Source organism: Panthera pardus, unplaced genomic scaffold (genome assembly GCF_024362965.1).
Source record: "Panthera pardus isolate Hobbes unplaced genomic scaffold, ASM2436296v1 HiC_scaffold_6, whole genome shotgun sequence".
NCBI lineage: Eukaryota > Metazoa > Chordata > Mammalia > Carnivora > Felidae > Panthera > Panthera pardus.
The window spans coordinates 93,225,298-93,246,493 of NW_026526991.1; the positions used below are offsets into that span (position 1 = coordinate 93,225,298).

The 21,196-nt window shown below is 40.4% G+C and overlaps 1 protein-coding gene across 4 annotated transcripts in view; it reads left to right on the plus strand.

Moving 5' to 3' along the window:
• GUCY2C (guanylate cyclase 2C) overlaps window positions 1-21,196 on the plus strand; it is an 82,238-nt gene that overhangs the window by 49,604 nt on the left and 11,438 nt on the right. For all 4 annotated transcript variants that reach the window (XM_019452048.2, XM_019452050.2, XM_019452049.2 and 1 more), the window contains 10 exons: window positions 1,448-1,553; window positions 4,420-4,482; window positions 5,054-5,125; window positions 5,592-5,696; window positions 10,267-10,353; window positions 11,440-11,572; window positions 13,642-13,779; window positions 14,537-14,625; window positions 16,307-16,398; window positions 19,145-19,303. In XM_019452048.2, coding sequence (XP_019307593.2) covers window positions 1,448-1,553; window positions 4,420-4,482; window positions 5,054-5,125; window positions 5,592-5,696; window positions 10,267-10,353; window positions 11,440-11,572; window positions 13,642-13,779; window positions 14,537-14,625; window positions 16,307-16,398; window positions 19,145-19,303 — 1,044 coding nt within the window. The remainder of the gene's footprint in view (window positions 1-1,447; window positions 1,554-4,419; window positions 4,483-5,053; window positions 5,126-5,591; window positions 5,697-10,266; window positions 10,354-11,439; window positions 11,573-13,641; window positions 13,780-14,536; window positions 14,626-16,306; window positions 16,399-19,144; window positions 19,304-21,196) is intronic.

Below are 21,196 nucleotides of genomic sequence, written 5' to 3' on the forward strand. Positions count from 1 at the left end.
AGTCAATTGGGAAATGATACTGGCACAGTAGGCTTGCAACATGGAAAAAATGAAATTAAAATCCTAAAAAAAAATGAAATTAAAATCCTACCTGAAACTATACACAAATATAGAGTTCATTCCATATGGATTATAAATGGAATAAAGACCTAAATGTGAAACTCAAACTTCAAAACTTAGAAGAAATTAATAGAATATGACTTTGTGATCTCAACTAGGAAAATATTTCTCAGTTAAGGTAAGTTACAGAAGAAAAAAAATGAATGTGGCCATAATGAAAACTAAACTTTCTATACAACAAAGTTAAAATAAGCAATAAACTAGTGTTTGAAAAGACATTGAATCTCTCTAGTAATCAAAAAAAATGGGAATTCCTGGGTGGCTCAGTCAGTTAAGCGTCCGACTCTTGATTTCAGCTCACATCATGGTCTCATGGTTTGTGAGTTTGAGCCCCACATCAGGCTCTATGCTGACAGCACAGAGTCTCCTTGGGATTCTCTCTCTCCCTGTCTGTGCCTCCCCTGATTACATGTGTGCATGTGCTCTCTCTCTCAAATTAAATAAACACCTTTTTTTCTAAAAAGAAAAGCTTATATTTTGAAAAAATGAAGCACAAAGCAACAATTAAATACCATTTCACATACATCATAATGGTAAAAAAAAAAAAAAAGTTTAATAATACCAAATGTTAAGAATATGGAGGAAACAGGAATTCTAATGATGGGTGGGTCAGCTGGTGTAACCACTTTGGGAAATAATTTGTCAATATCTACAAAAAGTTGTGTTTCCTATAACCCAAGAATTCTGCTTTATCTATACTGTCTGGGAGAAACACTTTAAAAAGGTGACATTTTGAATGCTGAAATGCGTGTTGCATTTTCTCTATGCTTTTCTATTTTCTTTATACATTTATTTTTTAAAGGCACAAATGCATAAGAGGAACTGGCTTGTTTAGGAATCTGGTATATTCTCTGGTGGCTTAAAAATTACCATTTTTGCTTTTCAAGCTTAATTTTTTTTTTTTTTTTTTTGGTTTTTCCTTACTGTTTCCATATCATCAGTTCAGATTCTTCATTATAGTGAAGAGCTGCCTTAGTGAAGGACCTGAGGAGAGGGGAGAGGAGGGGAGGGAAGAGGAGAGAAGGGAAGGGGAGGTGGGGAAGGGAAGATGGGGAAGGGACAATGGGGAAGGGAAGGGAAGGGAAGGGAAGGGAAGGGAAGGGAAGGGAAGGGAAGGGAAGGGAAGGGAGAAACTCAGAAATCCTTATAGCTCCACTAATAGCCAGAATTCACCACTCTAAAGAATATGGAGTCACACCATGGGGCTAACCTGTCTCACTGCATATCTACCTGAGAATATCAGTGTTCTAAATTTCTCTTAGTGTTCAGAAGCTAAATGGCATGAATGTTAATAAAAACCTATTGACTGGTTCTATTCCTTTCACAGAAAATATAAGAAAGAATATGAACTTCGTCAGAAAAAATGGTCCCACATTCCTCCTGAAAATATCTTTCCTCTGGAGACCAATGAAACCAACCATGTTAGCCTGAAGGTATGAAAGCTAGAGCTAGTGCAACCTGCCAGATATTTGACAAGACTGGTAGTGTGGTAAGAAATGGGCCAAGCAGGGATCATTTGTTGGAGAGTCTAGAACTTAGACATTTTCTAATTCTCAGCTTCCCATGTTTTCATTGATCCTCCATTGCCCTAACATAGACGTCAGGATAGAGAATTTGAGTTCCACGTAACCTTGGCTACTACTCTGCCCATCCTAAGGATGTATGGCTTATCTTGCTCATTGCTGAAGAATGAGGCCTCTGCTGATATTTGCCTGCCCTCTCCCTCAGCCAGCAAATATCACAGCAGCCAGTAATAATGCCTCCCCTTGAGTGCTGTCAATGCTGGATCCATATTATCTCATCCACAATGTTTCTGACAAGGAACTCAAGAGTTAAACTTTATCATAACTTTGCTGATGAGGGAACTGAACGATGTGGGGTTAGGAAACAGGTGCAAGAACACACACAGCTAATGAGCAGGATTACTGCCAATAAGAGCTGACGCTGAGCACTTCTCCTGTGCCAGATGCATTGACCCGTTTCATCTTCCCCCGAGTCCTGTGAGGTTAACAGGTTAACTTCAGGAACATGGCCACAGTTTGAACCTAGTCTATCTCACTGTGAAGGCTGAGATCCTAAAACCTATCTTTGACCATATTTTTATCAGAGTTTTTATACCAAAGCATACTAAGAGAAGAAGGAGACCCAGAACCTCCACATGAAGAGATGAGTGGGGTCCCTCAGCCTTGGGCGGGGTCAGGTTTGTCCTTGGAGCCACCCTACCAGCTCTTGTCACTCCACCCAGCTCCTGCATGTTGTCTCCGAGAGCTAGGACCCCCTCACACTATACGAGGACTAGGTCTCCCTTGCCTCCAGTAATGCTCCTTCTCTGAACATCCTTCCTGTTGCATTCAGAAGCTCACACATAAAACTTCTATTCGCAAAGACCACTCTGTCACAGGCAAGTGTCAGGATAAAAATCCACCTTGCAGTAATTCACAGAAAGGTACAGACGATCATAAGACTATTGGGCTTCCCAAGAGAGAATTTTTGGACCTACATGACTAATTGGCAGGACCCCCGGAGGGGAGAGGAGACTTCTAGAAGGAGTGAGTACTCCTCTGCTTCTCATGACACCAGCACAGGCTGCCACGTGGCCCACCTCTGCACACATCCAGCCATGCCTCCACTCCTCACAAGCCTCCCCCACTGTCTCAAACCCCACGCTTCATGTTTGTTCTTCTTGACGAAGCCTAAAATATCGTGTCTCTGTCTTCTTGAGGCGTAAGTATTCCTAGAAATATAACCCATCCATCCCTCATCAGACATTACAGAATTTTTTATGTGTTAATTCAATCAGATTAGCCCACTCATCTGGCTAAGGAGTAAGTCTTTGGGACAGTAAGTCTTTGGGACAGAATAGAGGTGATTCAGGGCATGGGGAGTCAGAGTCACTCTGAATTTCAGGAAGGCTGGGGAGCAGGCGGCCAGGAACTGGCTGTAAGGAGAGGTCTTCCAGTGCCGTGAGTCATGTGAAGCAGGGAGAAAGCCCCAGGTGGTCAGCCAAAGTCAGCAAGAGGGGAAAATGCCACACCACCACACAGGCGGTGGTTCAAATCCTGCATATGCGCTGAAGGCAGGGATAAGGAAACAAGACCAAGGGACGGGATGAGAAAGAGCACATTCCTGTACTAAAACAGAAAGGAAGAGAAAACCAAAGTAGCCAGACAAAAAGAGAAATCAGGAAAGTCAAAGGGATGAGTAACAGATGAAAAAAAAAAAAAAGATGAAGATGATGATAATTCATTTGAGGATAAAACACTTAAGCTTGTAAGACAATTTCACGAACTTTATTGCATTTGATACCCAGTATCCCTGTCAGTTAGGATTTCCCAGATAAGTTACTAAGGTTCAAATAGTTTAAGTGACCTAATCAAGGGCTCAGTAAAAAGAATATGACACCAGACAGCAAGCTCACATACTGCTGTCTGTCCGTATGTGACACTTAGTGCCATTTAACCCTTATGTAGCTCATTTGTAAAATAAGAAGAGGAAGAGAAGACAACTGACATTTATTAATCTACATTGTGCCAGGCATCATGCTTGGAATTTGATGTACTTTATTTCACTCACATTTCAAAAGGTCCTATGAGATAGGTTGTAACCAATATTATAATACATCACAGGTTTTTATGGAAACCAAATTGAAAGAGGCAATAGTTTTCAATCTTTCTTCTGCCCTTGGACCAGAAGTCTGGCAGATCAAGAGCCATATCTAGCCTGTAGGGGTGTGTGTGTGTGTGTGTGTGTGTGTGTGTGTGTTCATTTAATATTTAACATTTTTTCAAATTAGTTTCCAAATATAAAAATTTTGGAATGGGACAGGAGAATCCACATTACCAGCTTCTTTTGACAAATCGATGATCTGGCAACTCTAGGCTGAACCCAGAGCTGCCCTCCTTAGACCCCCGGCCCAGCATCCTCACTTGCATTGCTAATTGGGCCTGAGGCACGAGTTTGCAACTCAAGTGCACAACACACTTCCCTAAGAGCACCAGTCTATAGCTACAGGCCAAGGTTCCCAGTAGAATGGGCCAGAAGAGAAGGAAGCAAAGGAAATCCCTGGCTGCAGTAGGCCACAAGCAGGGAGGTAAAGGGTGGAGGACCCAGAGTTAAGCTTGAGAAGCAGATCCCTGGAAAGAAGACCCTGTTGGAGAGTGAATGTGAGTAGTGACAGGGAGCCTGCCCAGCATGCTGTGAACCAATAGATAGGGCCCACCTGGTAGAGTCACTCTGCCTTTGGCAGTAGATGGGACAAGATACGAAGTTTCTATAATAATTAGCCTTTTCTTGTGCCAGATCGATGATGACAAGAGACGAGACACAATTCAGAGACTCCGACAGTGCAAATACGACAAGAAGGTGACTAGTCTCCTTTGCTTCTCTGAACTCTCAATAGGCTATGTTCCAGGCCTGCTGCCCAGCATTCCCCTGGCTCCTGATGGTAGCAGTGCAATGGTGGGGGCTGGCCCAAGGGGCTCTTCTTGGAGCTTATCACAGGGATGGGCAGGGCTCTGCTTCAAGGGTACCAAACTCACAATGGTGGGAAAATTGAAAGACAGATAGAATTTTTAAGAGGTGATAGAGTGTAAGAAGGAAAAGAAAAAATAGAAGAGTTCAGAGCAGTCCAAACTACCCTAGTGTTCTACTTTGGCGCATTGCAGTGGGAATACAACAGTCCCATGTGGGACTTCTGTATCTTCTTTCCTCCCTTTCTCCCTCCCTCCCTTTTCATTTAGTTATTCTTAAAGAAACATTCAAACCTGAGCCTAAGGCAGGCACTGGGCACCTGAGATATAAATATCAATAAAATAGTCACTGCTCCCAAGAGCTTACAGTATGCTGGGAAGATAGACCCACAGCAAATTATTATAATATGCATATTGGTGGTCATGCTACAACATTATCTCCTTAATTCAATTGATTTTTGTAGCGAGTGATTCTAAAGGATCTGAAGCACAATGATGGCAATTTCACTGAGAAACAGAAGATAGAATTGAACAAGGTATGTGTCTCCTACTTGAAATCCTTAAGTGAGAAATAGCTCACTCCATCTTGCCTAAGCACCAAAGTCTCCAGTGGCACAAGATGTTATTGGGGATGGTGACAAATAAGCCCTCAGACCAAGAAATGGGTGACTATACTCCTCTTGGTTGAAAATTCTACCAGCAGAAGTGGAAGAATGGTGTTTGATGGCATAAAACATATTAGAAATCTATTAGCATGTCCTGGAAAATGGCCCTGATAGGATTTGAGCATAGTCAAAGGTTCATATTCCAGTCTCCTCGCTGAAAAAAGCAAAACTGTTGAGTACGATGTAGCGTCAGTAAGAAATGTACTGACATTCAAATGTATCAAGAACAATACATCTTCCCAAAGACCTAAAACATGACATGTTTTATTAGCATATTACTTGTACTGTGGGGCTCCGTCCTGCCTGACTTGCTTTGTAAATAAACATGTTATCTTAGTTGCTTCAGATGGACTATTACAACCTAACCAAGTTCTACGGCACCGTGAAGCTTGATACCATGATCTTTGGGGTGATCGAGTACTGTGAGAGAGGATCCCTCCGGGTAAGGAGCCACGATCATTTCCAATTTCCTAACTGGTCACCGTATGGGAAAAAAAAGATTTCATAGAAATTTTAAATGTTTACCCGTGAAACAACATCAGAGAATTATTACGTCCATATGCTTACTAACTAGATCACTTAGATTTTGTCAACCAAACTTAACTACAATTTTACAAAAAAAAAAAAAAAACACAAAAATAGTCAAGAGCATAGACTTGAAAAAACAGAGAACAGATGTGGAAAAGTGAGTGATAACTTATAAATTCACTTTATTTTACTCGCACACTTCTTTTTGTGTTAAGAGAAAAATGGAGGGGCACCCGGCGGCTCAGTCAGTTGAGCATCCGACTCTTGATTTCGGCTCAGGTCATGATCTCACAGTTCGTGAGCTCGAGCCCCATGTCAGGCTCTGCGCTGACAGTATGGAGTCTTCTTAGGATTCTCTCTCTCTCTCTCTCTCTCTCTCTCTCTTTCCCTCACTCTCCCTCTCTCTCCTTTGCTCAGCCCTTCTGCCCCTCACACACACTCTCCCTCTCTTTCTCAAAATAAATAAACATTAAAAGAAAAATGGATAGTCCTTATGATAGCACCAAATAAGCATTAGAGACTTGTCCATAGTCCTGGTTCTGCTACATTCTAAATTCCTGCCCTTCTCTCCCTTGGGAGAGACTGAGACTGGCCCAGGTGTTGCCAGATGTGGCCGGGCATTCTGGCTGAGCAAGTCCAGCAGAAAGAGAAAGTAAGATAGGGATGAGTTCTTAGGGAGAACCAAGCATCAAGCTAGGAATATCAAATCACTGGGTCATCCAGAAGGGCAGGCATACACAGAACCATTAAGTACAAGAAACAAAGTGAGGTTTCAAGCAGAAACAGGACTAGAAATGGGAAATGGGCAGGAGCAGAAAGGAGTCCAGGGCAACTGGTTCAAAGAGCATTGAAATGTTTGCACCTCACCTTGTGCACTGTCTGGGCATATGTTATGAGAGCTTTTGGTCCTTGAAATGCCTTGAAATGAGCATATAATTTATCACGGTATTTTGAGAAGGAAAGGGGTACTGTAACAATTAGGTCAGAATAGCAGATATAGAAAGCAATTGGATCCAATCAAGAAGGATGTGTGGTCACTCTGCCTTTGGGCTACTTTCAGACCCAGTATTTCTTAATCACCTCCATATCCTCCCTATAACAAAGCCAAACTACCAAGTTTGGGTGCAGTAGCAACTTCAAAAATCTAAATATTCATAATACAATAAAATTTTAAAATAATAAAAATTTTAAATTAATCACTTAGATTTTTTTTCAATAGCCTTCAATTAAAAGAATAGTAGCTTTCAAAATGTACGGCATAAACTCAAATGTATCCTCCAGGGGAAAAAAAATACTAGCTCTAAGTGCTATTTTCTCTTAAAAAAAAATAATTTAAGTATTCAATGCCAAAATTTAAAAGAATAACGATGGCCTAACGAAAGGAAATTTATAAAATTAATTATTATTAAAAAATGTAGGGACGCCTGGGTGGCTCAGTCGGTTAAGCGTCCTACTTCGGCTCAGGTCGTGACCTCGTGGTCCGTGAGTCCGAGCCCCGCGTCGGGCTCTGTGCTGACAGCTCAGAGCCTGGAGCCTGTTTCGGATTCTGTGTCTCCCTCTCTCTCTGCCTCTCCCCTGCTCATTCTCTGTCTCTCTCCGCCTCAAAAATAAATAAAAACATGAAAAAATTTTTTTTAAAAAATGTAGAATTTTAAGGTGCATTCATTAGGTTTTTAAAATATAAAATAAAAGCCTCTCATACTTCTAATTAAAACTTTTAAAACAAAAATACAAAAAAGTGAGAATAAAAAATAAAGCTGTGAAAAAGATATTTTCAGTTGTAAAAGAATACTTCATTTGACTTAAATTATAAAATCTTAAAAAAGGAATATTTTCAGAGGCAATATAATCATGAAAATTTGACTCAAAAAACAAAAACTTAAATAGGACAATAATGATACAAGAAATTATAATTTCCATTACAGATAATACCAAATCAGCTTAATTGTTTTAAGCCTCAAAAAATAATCCTTACTGTCTACGTAAATACTATTGCAATGTTAAATGAAAAATGAACATCTTCTAAATTCATTTAGCATTCAACAAGGTAGCATAAAGTTGATAGTAAAATATGATTAAAGACTAACTATATTTATGAAATTACATGGAAAAAATATAAATAAAATACTAGTAACTCTAAGCCAGTTGTATATAAAAACCATAATATAATCATATAGGATTAATTCTATGAAAGGAAAAAATATTACTATAATGCATCATATCAAAAGGTCATAGAAAACTCATAATCATTGTAATTGATGCTGAAAATTATCATTCAAATTGGTGCTGATATAAAATAAACACACATTCCTAATAATAAAATCTCAAGTCTTTCAAAATTACAGATCTTCCTCAATTTACAATGGGCTTATGTCCCCATAAAGCCATAAGTTAAAAAAATCTTTAAGTCAAAAATGCATTTAATCCCCCTAACCTACCAAACAGCAGAGTTTAGCCTGGCCTACCTTAAACACACTCAGAACACTTACATTAGCTTACAGTTGGGCAAAATCTTTTAACACAAAGCCTATTTACAACAGTGTTGAATATCTCATGTAACTTACTGAACACTGTACTGAAAGTAAAAAACAGGGTGGTTGTTTGGACACAGAATGGTTGTAAGTATATTGGTTGTTTACCCTCCTGATCCAGTGGCTCACTGGGAGCTGAGCCTCACTGCCCACCCAGCATCATAATTGCCAGCCCTGGGAAAAGATACCAATTCAAAATTTGAAGTATTATCTCTACTGAATGCGTATCATTTTCACACCATTGTAAAGTTAAAAAAAAAATGCAAGTCAATCCATCTTAAGTCAGGAGCCATCTATAGAAATGTTTTTCCGGACAGGGCATCTGGGTGGCTCAGCTGGTTGAGTGTCCAGCTCTTGATTTCAGCACAGGTCATGATTGCAGACTGAGGCCTGCCTTGGGCTCCACATTGACCGTGCAGAGCCTGCTTGGGATTCTCTCTCCCTCTCTTTCTGCCCTCCCCTGCTTACATGTGCACACGTGCTCTCTCTCTCTCTCTCTCTCTCTCTCTCTCTCTCTCAAAATCAATAAACTTTAAAACAACCAACAACAACAAAAAGAAAGGTTTTTCATATGAAGCCTAGACCAAATCTGATCATTCGATTTCAGTGAAAGGAAATTTTAGAATACCAATTAATAGGGCCTGGTCAAAGGGTTTCACATGGCCTTTTAATCCCTAACATGCCCAGTCAATGTTTAGATAGTGTTTTGGGCTCTCTGGTGTAAGACAGGAAACTTCATTTATCTGAGTGCTCTGGGGCCCCCTTCTAGCATCATGTTGGACAGAAGCTTCTACAGGAAACTGCTCCTTTGTGTCTTGAATCTCAAAGCAAAGGCTGTGCCAGGGCAAACTTTACAGTCCCATCCCCCTCCTGCCCCCAGGCTTCAGTCCCTGGCAAATCCCATTAGAACCTACTATTGTAAGGAAACAAATGGGCAAGTGTTTCCCTAGATAAAAGACAATATGCTTCCCATCTTATAAATATATAACAACCTTGGCTAACCTTGTTTAGGAACAATTGATTCATTTATGCAACAAATACTCATGAAACATCTAGATATGCCAGATACTGTACTAGGTATTGAAGATACAGAACAAAAAGTATCACAGAGTTTACATTTCCATAGGGAGAAGAGATAATAAATAAAAAATATAAAATATATCATGTGCTAAGGGAAAGAATTACTTCAGAGACTGTCTGCCCATAATTTCCCTCCCTTAACCGGGCCTGATAGCCGCAGCTAAACCAGCCTTATCTGAAATGATTAATGACTACACACCCTTCACTGGAAATCATTAATACAGTTCCTGAGTTAAAACTAAAGGTCAAATTGGGCTTTTTCCCCAAACAGGAAACTATTATTAGGTTATTAGAGTTTTACTGTGAAGAATAGTTATTGCTTAGCTACAACCCTGCATCTTCATAGAACCATCATCGTGTTAAAATAGTAAGTTCAAATTTCTAGGTGGTACAATTCACACAAAATCCAAGAACTCGCTCTTATTGACAGAGTACTTGGTAAATGTAAAGAAAACTCAGAGCTGTCAGCCAATGGACGCAATTGATCCCGTGAGGGAAAAAAGAGGACGAGATTCCCTAATAGCAATTCCTGCTAATCACCAGTGTGATTTCGGAGAAACAGAACCTGCAGCCCACAACTTGTGATAGCCCATTCTCCAGGCAGGTGTCTGCTCATTCCTTTCCCCCTGTCTGGCGGAAGAACCAGGATTTGGAATACGATGAGTTATCTCCTGCTCATTTTATTATGGTGACAGCCACCTGATGTTTCATAGGAAAGGAAAGAAATACATGTTCAGGAAAAACAGGACAATGGCATTTCAGTTTGTTTCTGAGCCCCAGGCCTCATGATTAGAAGATCATTATTAGCCTATAACAATCTCCACAGGATCCTTCCTTCCAACAATTTCTTCCTTTTCTTTTTCTGCTGTTCAGGAAGTTTTAAATGACACCATCTCCTACCCTGATGGTACATTCATGGATTGGGAGTTTAAGATCTCGGTCTTGTATGACATTGCTAAGGTAAGAGACCTACAAACAAAAGAGACATTTATGAAAATTAAACATAGGAAAACAGGTCTAGCAAGTTTTCAACCTCTCTGAGCATTGGTTTCTTTATCCATAAAATGATAATAAAAATAGTACCTATGTCAGAGGGTTGTTGTGAGGATTTCATAAATAATGCACGTACTTCATGTGATATTTGGTATAAATAAATGTTCGATATCCAAGCTATTACTTTTTATTATTATGTTTTTCCTGCTCTGAGCTTGGGGTACACATTTTCATAGACTTGCTGGAAATCAAAATCATATTACGCTTCAGGCAAGACAACAATCTTTTTAAGAGAAAATGTTCAGGACAGGCAACCCTCTTGCTCAAGGCACTAATGAATTTGGACATGTGTATTCCCAGATAGTATATGAAAAAGGAAGTGGCTGCCAGCGGCCTCATTCAAGAACGAAGACAAGTCAATCCCAAGATTGAGCTGTTTGATACAGCCTTAAATAGCCTGAAAGTCATCTAGGACCAGAATCGGTTTTAAAAAGTATTGTACGATACCCACCCTCTTTGCCACTTTTCACTCCTGTGATCCAGGCTGAAGACCAATTTCTGCAGTGACACCTCTGGCCACCAGAGGGAAGCACAGCAGCACCACACCCCACCCCACCCCCCCCCCCCCACACCAAAAAAAAAAGGTCGGGGTTGGGGAGGCTTGCCCTTTCGTAATTCAATTGCCCCTTCCTTCAGAAGGGCAAGTCTGTATTTTTATTGAGGTAGAAAACCAGAAATACACCCAAGATCACAGACTAAGTGGTAAGCAGAAACACTTTTTAAAAAATTAGAATCAACCCTTTGTTTCATATTCTGCATAACTGTTTAACCAGAGTCTTTAGACAGTTGCCTTTTAAGATACAGTACTTAGGCAAGTATTAGGGCATTAACAGTATTTTTAAAGTAGAATTAATGGAACTAAATTTAAATTCTAGTGGTGTGATCCTGTCTGCATGCTGAAATGCTTTCAAAATGTTATTACTTTCTTTAAAATAATCAAGCAGCTGAAGAGTGTCATATCTCTTTGTTTCCCTGCCATCTGAAAAATTACAGGGCATGTCATACCTGCACTCCAGTAAGACTGAAGTCCATGGCCGTCTGAAATCCACCAACTGTGTGGTAGACAGTAGAATGGTGGTAAAGATCACTGATTTTGGCTGCAGTTCCATTTTGCCTCCAACAAAAGGTCTGTAAGGAATGACATTTTTACTAGTTCCCCACTTAAAAAAAAAAATTCTCACAAGTGGTCAGGGAGTGGTGATACTGATCAGAAAATGAACACTTGGAGCCACAAGAGGAAACAGCTGGCTCGTTCTCCAGCACTACACCCTTGTCAGTTTTTGTCAGTTTTCAACAAGTGCTTCTTGAGTTGAACTCTTCTGTGGGTTTCCTTCATCCATGTGTTTCTTGATATCAGTGAGGAAATCATGAAGAACTTACTGACTGTGGAAGCAGAACAGGGTGAAAAAATAGAGAAGGTGAGGGTAGTGAGAGACCTTAGAAATCATCTAGTCTAACTCTCTTCCTTTGTATAAGTCAGAATTGAGGCTCAGAGGCTGAGATTTGCCCAAGAAGATAGAATACAAGGCAGAAGACCTATTTCCAAATTGTCATTCATTTATCTGTGATTATGATAATGGGGAAAAAAACCACTCTTATTAGTAAAATATATTCTTACCTATCCCTTTCTGGATTGTTATAAGGGCCAAAAGAGAAACACAAAGAAAAGTGATTTATCTTGTATAAAGAGCTTTTCATGTTGAACATTTACCCATTCTTTACTATAACTCGGGGTTAAACAGCCTCAGAAATCTAGCACTCCCAAAAAGCCTCAAAATACCACCTAGATCGAAAAACCTAAATTCGATTTCTAATTCTACTTTGCAATCCTTTCATTTTCTCTCAATAAAAGTAAAATTACAATTCCGCCCCTACTTCTTCAGTCACGTCAAGCGTAGGATGACATTGGACTCAATCCAATAAGTGCTTGATGAAGACCTACCATGTGTCAAGCATGGTTCATCTGTGGTGGAACAAGTCTCCTTTAATAGATGACTCACCACGACACAAAATCAGATAAATTGCCGATCAAATGCTATCCTCTTAAACATCACTCAGTTATACCTACGAATCTGTGCTGTCAGTTACCTGAAGTTTTAATGTAAGCTCATCTACTTACCTGTCCTCTACCCCAAACCAACAAGGATCAATTGTATATGAATCACAAATCACACAAATTAACAAGACATAAATTCAAAAAGGCAATGAACATTTGGATGGAAAACCAAACAAGGGAAATTTGGATGGAAAACCAAACAAGGGAAATGTGCCTCAGCATAAGTGTATCATACCTCAAACATGAATTTAAAGATTTTTTTCATTGAAAAAGAAAATCTCAGAAAGTTTAGAAGGAGTTAGGTGATCCTAGAAAACTTGCAAGGGATGGAGAGAAATTGAATGTATGCCCTTGGTGTTACTATTTAAGTTAGGTGATAGGGTCCAAAACCCAAGTGTCTCTAGGAACCAAGCACAGAACACAGGAGCACTTCACTTGTGTGAAGCATTAATGAGTAGCAGGCACAGAGTAAAATGCGAGAAAACTGTATGCATTATTTTTTCAAGAATACTGTGGGAACACAAGAAAACACATCTGTGGCCAATAGCTGATTTGGAGGCTGTGAGTATGTCCAACCTGCAAAATATCACTGATAGGCTCTTTGTTTAAATGTGTTTCAATGGGTATGCATATATGTTATACATAATATGTTCCATATTGCATAATATACATATAGTATACGTATTTTATATTTTATAATAAAAATATAAATTTATGTATTTTTTATTTATGAAGGCTTTCGTAGGTTTATGCCATATGTACCACAAGCTATTAAATCCTCAGCCTTTCATATTCTACTGTAGTCATTCTACAAATATTTGCTGAGCACTCCTATACACCAAGTGCTATTCTAGGTAGGCTCGAGGGTTTTCAGGACTATGATTCTAGAAGTTTTAGGGACCACATTGCCATGTGACCTCACCCAAATCCTGGCATTATATAGTCAGCTCAAGAGGCAAGTGTGCATTCTCTCCCTATCACCAGCATTAGCATTAACCCCTCAAAAGTTTGGGACGTTTAAGTTCAGGGCCACTCATATTCAGGGTGCATGGGATAGGGACTTAAAGAACAAAAACAGGTTGGAGACCTACGAGCCACTCAGCTCCCTCAACTTTGCAATCTCAATGCTGAACTCACAGACCTGTGGACAGCCCCAGAGCACCTCCGCCAGGCCAGCATCTCCCAGAAAGGAGATGTGTACAGCTACGGGATCATTGCCCAGGAGATCATCCTGCGGAGAGAAACCTTCTACACGTTGAGCTGCCGGGATGAGAATGGTAAGAGTTGGACTCAACCATCTGCCCTCTCTGGGAGCCTGCATTCTAGGCTGACCAAGACCCTCATCTCTTTGTGACCACAGCTCAGTCCCCTCATCCGCAGAAGTAATGGCATATCTCCACTGCACGTCACACAGGGGTATTGGAGGGGTTGACAGTAAGAATGTTAGAATGCTCTGAAAAGCATATAACATACCAGGTGTCGTTACTGTCAGTGTTATTGTCGGTTGAAGACTCTTGCCTTACGGTCTCCCCCCTTCCTTTCTGATTCTAAGAAAAGATGTGTGTCTATTTAACACCTGAGCAACATCACTCTAGTGGCACAACATCTGTATTTTAGTTCTTACTGAGAGAAGTTTTTGTCACAGGTCTTCTCAAGGGGGAAATGCTTCCTTCCAGTCATCCAACCCTTGCTTACTGTGTAATTATTATGTCCCAGGTCTTAACTCTCTGGAGGGTGGGAGTCTAAGGGATGTAGAGAGGGCAGGCTAGACTCTTGGAGGAAACGTACTAAAGGTATTCAAGTTAAGTTTCAGAGACATAGTAACCTTAACTTAAGCTAATAACCCCCTGGGTATAAGTGGGTATAAGACCCCTCGCCTGGTGGTCATTCATTCTTTGAGTGCTTGCCTGTTCTCTGCCGTATTCTCACTGGGTACCCATCCAGGGTGGGTGAACCAATTCAGGGTCTGGCTGCTGCTAAAATTTGTTCATGCTGTATTCTTTCTTGTAATTTGCATAATTCTTATCCCATCAGAGAAGATTTTCAGAGTAGAGAATTCCAATGGAGTAAAACCCTTCCGCCCAGATCTGTTCCTGGAAACGGCAGAGGAGAAAGAACTGGAAGTGAGTGCATTTCCCTACATGAGTTTTGTGTGTTGCCATAACAAATTGCCAGCAACTTGGTGGATTGAAACAACAGAAATTTATGCCTTATAATTCTGGAGGCCAGAAGTCTGAAATAAGTTGTCAACAAGGTCATGCTTCCTTCAGAGGCTCTAGGGGAGAATCCATTTCTTGCTTCTTCCAGAAGCTTCTGATGGCTACTGACTTCCCTTGATTTGTGGCCACAACACTCCAATCTCTGCCTCCATGGTTCCATTTTCATCTTTTCTGTCTATTCTCCCTCTACCTCCCTCCTGTATGAGGATTCATGAGACTACACTGAGCCTACCAAGGTGGTCCACAATAATGTTCCCATTGCAAGGTCCTTTACTGAATCACATCTGCACAAACCTCTTTTCCAAATAAGGTGACATGCACTGGATCCAGGGGCCAGGACTCAGACATTCTCTTTGGGCACCGTCATCAGCTCCATGTCCTTTTCCACCTCTCCCAACTCAAGATCTGGCTTCTGAAGCACATATCGCCCTCTCAATTCTTAGGAGCTAAAAGATTAAGATGTCCATGTCATATACTTCTTAGGCTTATAAATACCACCTACTGATTAAAAAATGAATATGCCCACATCTAAAAATAATAGAAAAGTATATAGTCGTCCCCCCTTATCTACAGGGGATACATTCCAAGACCCCCGGTGGATACCTGAAACTGCAGATAGTACTGAACCCTCTATATACTAGGCTTTTTCCTAGACATACATACCTTTGAGAGAGTTTAATTTCTAAATTAGGCACAGTCAGAGACTGACAAGAATAATAATAAAATAGAACAACTGTAACAATATAACAATATACTGTCATAGAAGTTATGTGAACATGGTCTCATTCTCAAAATATCCTTTTGTACTGTGCTCACCCTTCTTGTGATGATGTGAGATGATCAAGTGCTCACGTGACGAGATGAAGTGAGGTGAATGACACACGCACAGGCCTTGTGAGGTTTCACTAGGTTACTATGGACCTTCTGACGATTTGTCAGCAGTAGGATCGTTTGATTCCAGACCATGGTTGACTCAGACAAGTCGGGACTGCTGGGAATTGGAATCTTCTGGGGTGGAGCGTGAGCACAGGAAACTGGAAACCTCTCGGGGTGATTCCGCTGGTCGCTGTGGTTGGAAGCCCTTGCGGAAGAGATTCACATTAGAGTCACTGCCTCATACCCATTGCACATAAACCCTGCAAACTTCTGTAAAGCATTTTCTGCCGACAGTCCAGCCCGATCCAAACCCATATCACATTTTTCATTAATTTAGGGCCCAAGGGACGGGTGAGGCAAGGTGGTGTGGAGACAGACTGAGGGGAACTAAGCAATCTCAGCCTCATTGTCAGAGTTGAGATGTTTTAAAAATACTCCCTACCTCGGGGCGCCTGGGTGGCTCTGCGGGTTAAGTGGCCTACTGTTGGTTTCGGACCTGCGTGGGGCTCCTCACGGACAGTGTAGAACCTGCTTCACATTCTCTTCTCCCATCTCTCTCTCTCTCTGCCCCTCACCCTGGATTCAGGCTCTCACTCTCTCAAAGTAAAAAAACTTAAAAAAAAAAATAGTCCCTGCCTCAATTACTCCCATCAAGGGTAGAGAATAGGAGAGGATACCACCCCCTGAGCAAACCCCTTCTTTCTTCCAGGTCTATCTACTTGTAAAAAACTGCTGGGAGGAAGATCCAGAGAAGAGACCAGATTTCAAGAAAATTGAGTCTACGTTGGCCAAGATATTTGGGTATTGCTGAAATTTTTGCTTTTCCTCACTTATTTCAGATTTTTCTATTAATAGTTGACATCCAGTGGCACCTCAGAATGGAATGCCTGTTCTAATGAAAAACCCCAGACTGCAACCCCTGTCTCAAAAAAATTAAAATGAGATGGAGACCAACAGACCATTTTCTTAGGGAATAATCACTTGAAAAGTTAAACAGTCAAGGGCAAAACTTGCCTGATTAATATATAAACTCTGGCTGATCATAAATATGTCTGTTAAAAATCTAGTTCCCTGACCCTTCTGGAGGTAATTAGAAGTCTAGCACGAGTCCTGAGTATTTGCAAAGCCACTCGATCATTCTTAAGATCAAGAAGCTCTTAAAATCAGAAACTTTGGCCCTAGGTGCTTAAGCCTTGTGCCATGAATCAGATTTTAATTCAGGATCCAAAATTTAAAAAAAAAAACAAAAAAAGCACACAATTATCCAGTAAGGTTGAATTCTAGATTTTCCGTGTTTTCAGTTAGAGTGAAAAAAATAACAGTGAAGAGATTAGGAGATCCAGCTTCTAGACGAGGGTCTGATAATAGCTTGCTGTAGGACATTGGGCAAAATGCTTACCCTAACTGGATGTCAATTTTCTTTTTATTAAAACTGGACTTGAATAGGATGATTTCTGCAATTCCTTCCAGCTCTTATTTTCCATACTTCTCATTAAGTCAAAGATTCAGATACTTATTGAACCTAAAAGCCCAGGGCTGAGATGAGGTCAAGTGAAATCATGAAAGTGGTCATTGAAGGGTACATCTAATCTGTCATTTGTGTGGAAGGAGCAGAAAATAACAAATGATGTAATTCTTGCTCATTTTTTTATTTTTTCACAGACATTTTACTAAGATCCGATGAGACTGTATATGTGATAAGTGAAATGTAAACTCATGAAGATAAACTGGGCCCCTGATACATAGCCTTTAATAGGGTGGTTCTCAAACTTGGCTGTCCATTGAGATCACCAGGCAGCAGGGGGTGGGGCAGGAATGTTAAAAAAAAACAACAACAGTGCCTGAGTCCTGCCCCAGAGAGTCTGATGTAATTGGTCTGGGGTGCAGGCTGGCATAGGGGTTGATAATAGCTCCTTGGGTGATTAGAATATGCAGTCAGGGTTGAGAAAACTGTTTTAATTGAATCAATTCATCACAAAGGGAGATCATCTATCTTTATTCCTTACACCTGCTCCCTCACCCAACTAGACTCTATACTGGTGGCTTCAAGGAGAACTCCCTGGGGAACTTGTTAAAAAATACTGTTTCATAATCCCAGACCTAGCGGTTTCCAGTTATGTAGGTCTGAGGTAGACTCAGAATTGTATTGAAATTTTAACAAACATCCCTCCCCACCTCCTTCTCCTTGAGGGCAGAAGTGGTAACTTAAATCGTTGTTGTAATAATGCAATAGTAGTATTTATTCAACCCCTTCTATGGTGCTGTAGATGGTATAAACATTATCTCGATACTGAACAACCTTACAGACAGACAATGTACCTCCTGACTGAGCTCTGCACCAAGGCTTGCAATGTGTCCCAGCGTCGAAGAAAGCTTGCATCTTGTCGAAGTGTCCTTGGCCTAACAAGATCATCCAGAGTTAGGTTTTGTGCTTTAGGACCCAGTCTTTCTTTTTTTTTTTTTTTTTTTTCATTTCTTTTTTCTTTTTTTTTAATGTTTGTTTATTTTTGAGAGAAAGAGAATGTGAGAGGGGGATTGGCAGAGGGAGACACAGAATCCAAAGCAGAGGACCCAAGCTTTCTGTTCTAAGGAGAAAACAGAAGGCTCAGCTTTGCTTTTCTCAGTCCTTCTCTTATACTTGTATTTATCACTTCTAGCGCCTTAAAAAAAAAAAGATTCTCCCTTTATTGTAAATCGTTATTAAAATTTTTTAATTTTAGAAAATAGGAATAAGCAAACAAAGGAAAAACATCACCTATTTATCAATAGATGGCTACTGGTTTTCAAAAATTAAAATTATAATTTTTGCTGTTTTATCAACTTTTCTACTTAATATAGAGGTAGCGTCTTTCTGTATCTTTAACTGTTCTAATTTGTATTTTATACAACGCATGAATATTCCCTCGTGTCGTAATATTTTCGTTACGTTTTGTTACTCGTTTGGGTTACTTTCAAACACTTGCTGTTATAGAGACTGCTGTGACTTTTCTGAAGTTACCTTTCAGCACATTCTTGTGGTTTCCTGTGGCTAGTTCCTAGAAGAAGTGCTGGTGAACTGATCAGTGTGTGTACTTTTAAAGCTTGTGACACATTTTGCCACACTGCCCTCCAGGAAGATCATAGTGGATGTTTTTCCTCCTTACCTCCACTATTACCATTACTCTAACATTTGGTTTTCTTTTTTAAAAATCTTGTGTCTATTTCTAGGGGCGCCTTGGCGGCTCAGTCGGTTAAGCGACCGACTTGGTTTCAGCTCAGGTAGTGATCTCACGGTTTATGAGGTTGAGCCCCGCGTCTGGCTCCTCATTGACAGCACAGAGCCTTCTTGGGATTCTCTCTCTCTCAAAATAAATAAATAAACTTTAAAAATATATCTTATGTCTCTTTCTATTTCTTTAATTTCTCCTGAGGCTAATTTTTTTTTTAACGTGTGTTGACCGTTTTTATTTTATTTTTTGCTTTATAACTTTTTAATCACATTTGTCCACTATTTTACTGGATGTTTATGCTTTAATAATTTGTAGCAACTCTTTATTACTACCTACAGCCTATTTCACGACAAAAAAAATGAAAGTTATATGGACACCTTGATCCGACGTCTACAGCTGTATTCTCGAAACCTGGAACATCTGGTGGAGGAAAGGACGCAGCTGTACAAGGCAGAGAGGGACAGAGCTGACAGACTCAATTTTATGTTGCTTCCAAGGTAAGGCAGGTCCTCTTGCTGGTGTAGTTTCTCATGATTCCACAGCCATGCCTTCTTTCTTATAGCTGAAAGCGTCAGCATTTTCTTCTAGTATTGTTTTGTTTCCCTTGTATCTACATAAGATTGTTCCCTTTTGCACATTCTTCAACAGATTATTCGGTTAAAAAAAATACACATACCTTGCTAAGACTTGTTCTGGTTTGTACTGTAAATATCTAGAAGAAAAAGATTATTTTATTTTAAATTTAAATTTTGTTTTTAACGTTTATTGATTTTTGAGAGAGAGGGTGTGAGCAGGAGAGGGGCAGAGGGACAGGGAGATACAGAATCTGAAGCAGGCTCCAGGCTCTTGAGCTGTCAGCACAGAGCCTGATGCAGGGCTCGAACCCACAAACCCATGACGTGACCTGAGCCAAAGTTGGACACTCAACCCACTGAGCCACACAGGCGCCCCAAAAAAAGTTATTTGCAAGCGGCTGTGTGTTGCCCCAGAAAGAGCATGGGCAGTGGAGTTAGCACGGCCAAGGTTCTAACACTTTGCCACTTTTACTAAGTCTGGGACCTGTGGCAGGTCACTGTCTGTCTCTCCCTAATCTCAAAATGGAAATTAAAATTTTCCTCTGGATTCTGTGAGCCATAAGGCACTTGTAGGCACTAACTACCCATTTCTTTTCTTCTTTTCACCTCAAAGTAGAAGCCAAATTACAAGGAGTAGGAACAGTCATTAGTGGAGGAGGTGGGGGCCACATATCAGATGCCTCATCACAGAGGCATCTGTGGGCTGGCGTCTGTTTTGTGAAACAGTATCACAGCCATGACATAAAGAGAAAGGAAGTAAGGTTGAAATCCCTATACAGCTTAAAGTTTTGTGAGTGTTAGTACTCAGATAATAACAAAGAAATGTTAAGAGAAGCAAGAAGTTAAAATATGGAGCTAGAAAACAGACTTTGGCCAAGGGGCCCTTAACTGTCACAAGTGAGCGGTAATGTTCTCTTCTCGTTCAAGTAGAATAAACTTTTGTTAGAGGAAGCCTAAGCTAGACAGTCCAGCATTGGGTGAAATCATGGAAGCTGAGGTCAGCTAGGCCTGAATTCAAACTGTGTTCCCACCACTGACTACCAATGTACAGTCTTGGACAATTACCTACATGATCTAAGCCTCAGTTTCTTTTGTACCTCACAGGCTAGCCCTAAGAATTTCCTGAAATAGTGCTCAGGATATAAAGTACTTAGCCCAGAGTCTGGAATGTCCATGGCTGTTATTATCATACATAATAGCCATGACTTTTAAATATAACTTGTGTTCATTATTGTTTTATTTTGAACCCATGCTTCATTTAGAGTATCAGCTCTATGTTAGTAAAAGGATGATTTTGAGATTGTATGAGCTGTTCTCTCAATAGAACAGTTTCTCTTTGACAAACCCGAGTGACGAGGGTAGGAGTTACCAACATGCTCTGTTCAGTCATCTGTGCCTGAAGGAGGCCTACTGCAGGACCTGTGTGCCCTCAGAATGCCAAAGAACAGCCTGGAAATGGTGCCCCGGTAATAGGCTGGAGCCCTTAATATTCCCATCAGAGATTGCAATTTCTGTCAGAGCTTCATAAATGCTAGGTTTAAGATGCATAATTCCTTGCCTGGCCTTCAGTGCTGAGTTGTAACAAAAACAACATCCAGACAATCTGGCTGCCTTTCCCAGGGTGTCATCATCCGTGGTTTTAACCAATACTGTTACTCAAATGATTTGAAACGGCTGGCTCGCTGCCTCAGATTTTTATCTCACCTTTGCTGTAATGTGCCACTTTGATCACTAGATGGTAGTTTTAACTTTTGAATATAGTTGACGTACAATGTTATACCAGCGTCAGGTGTAGGACAGAGTGATTTGAGATTC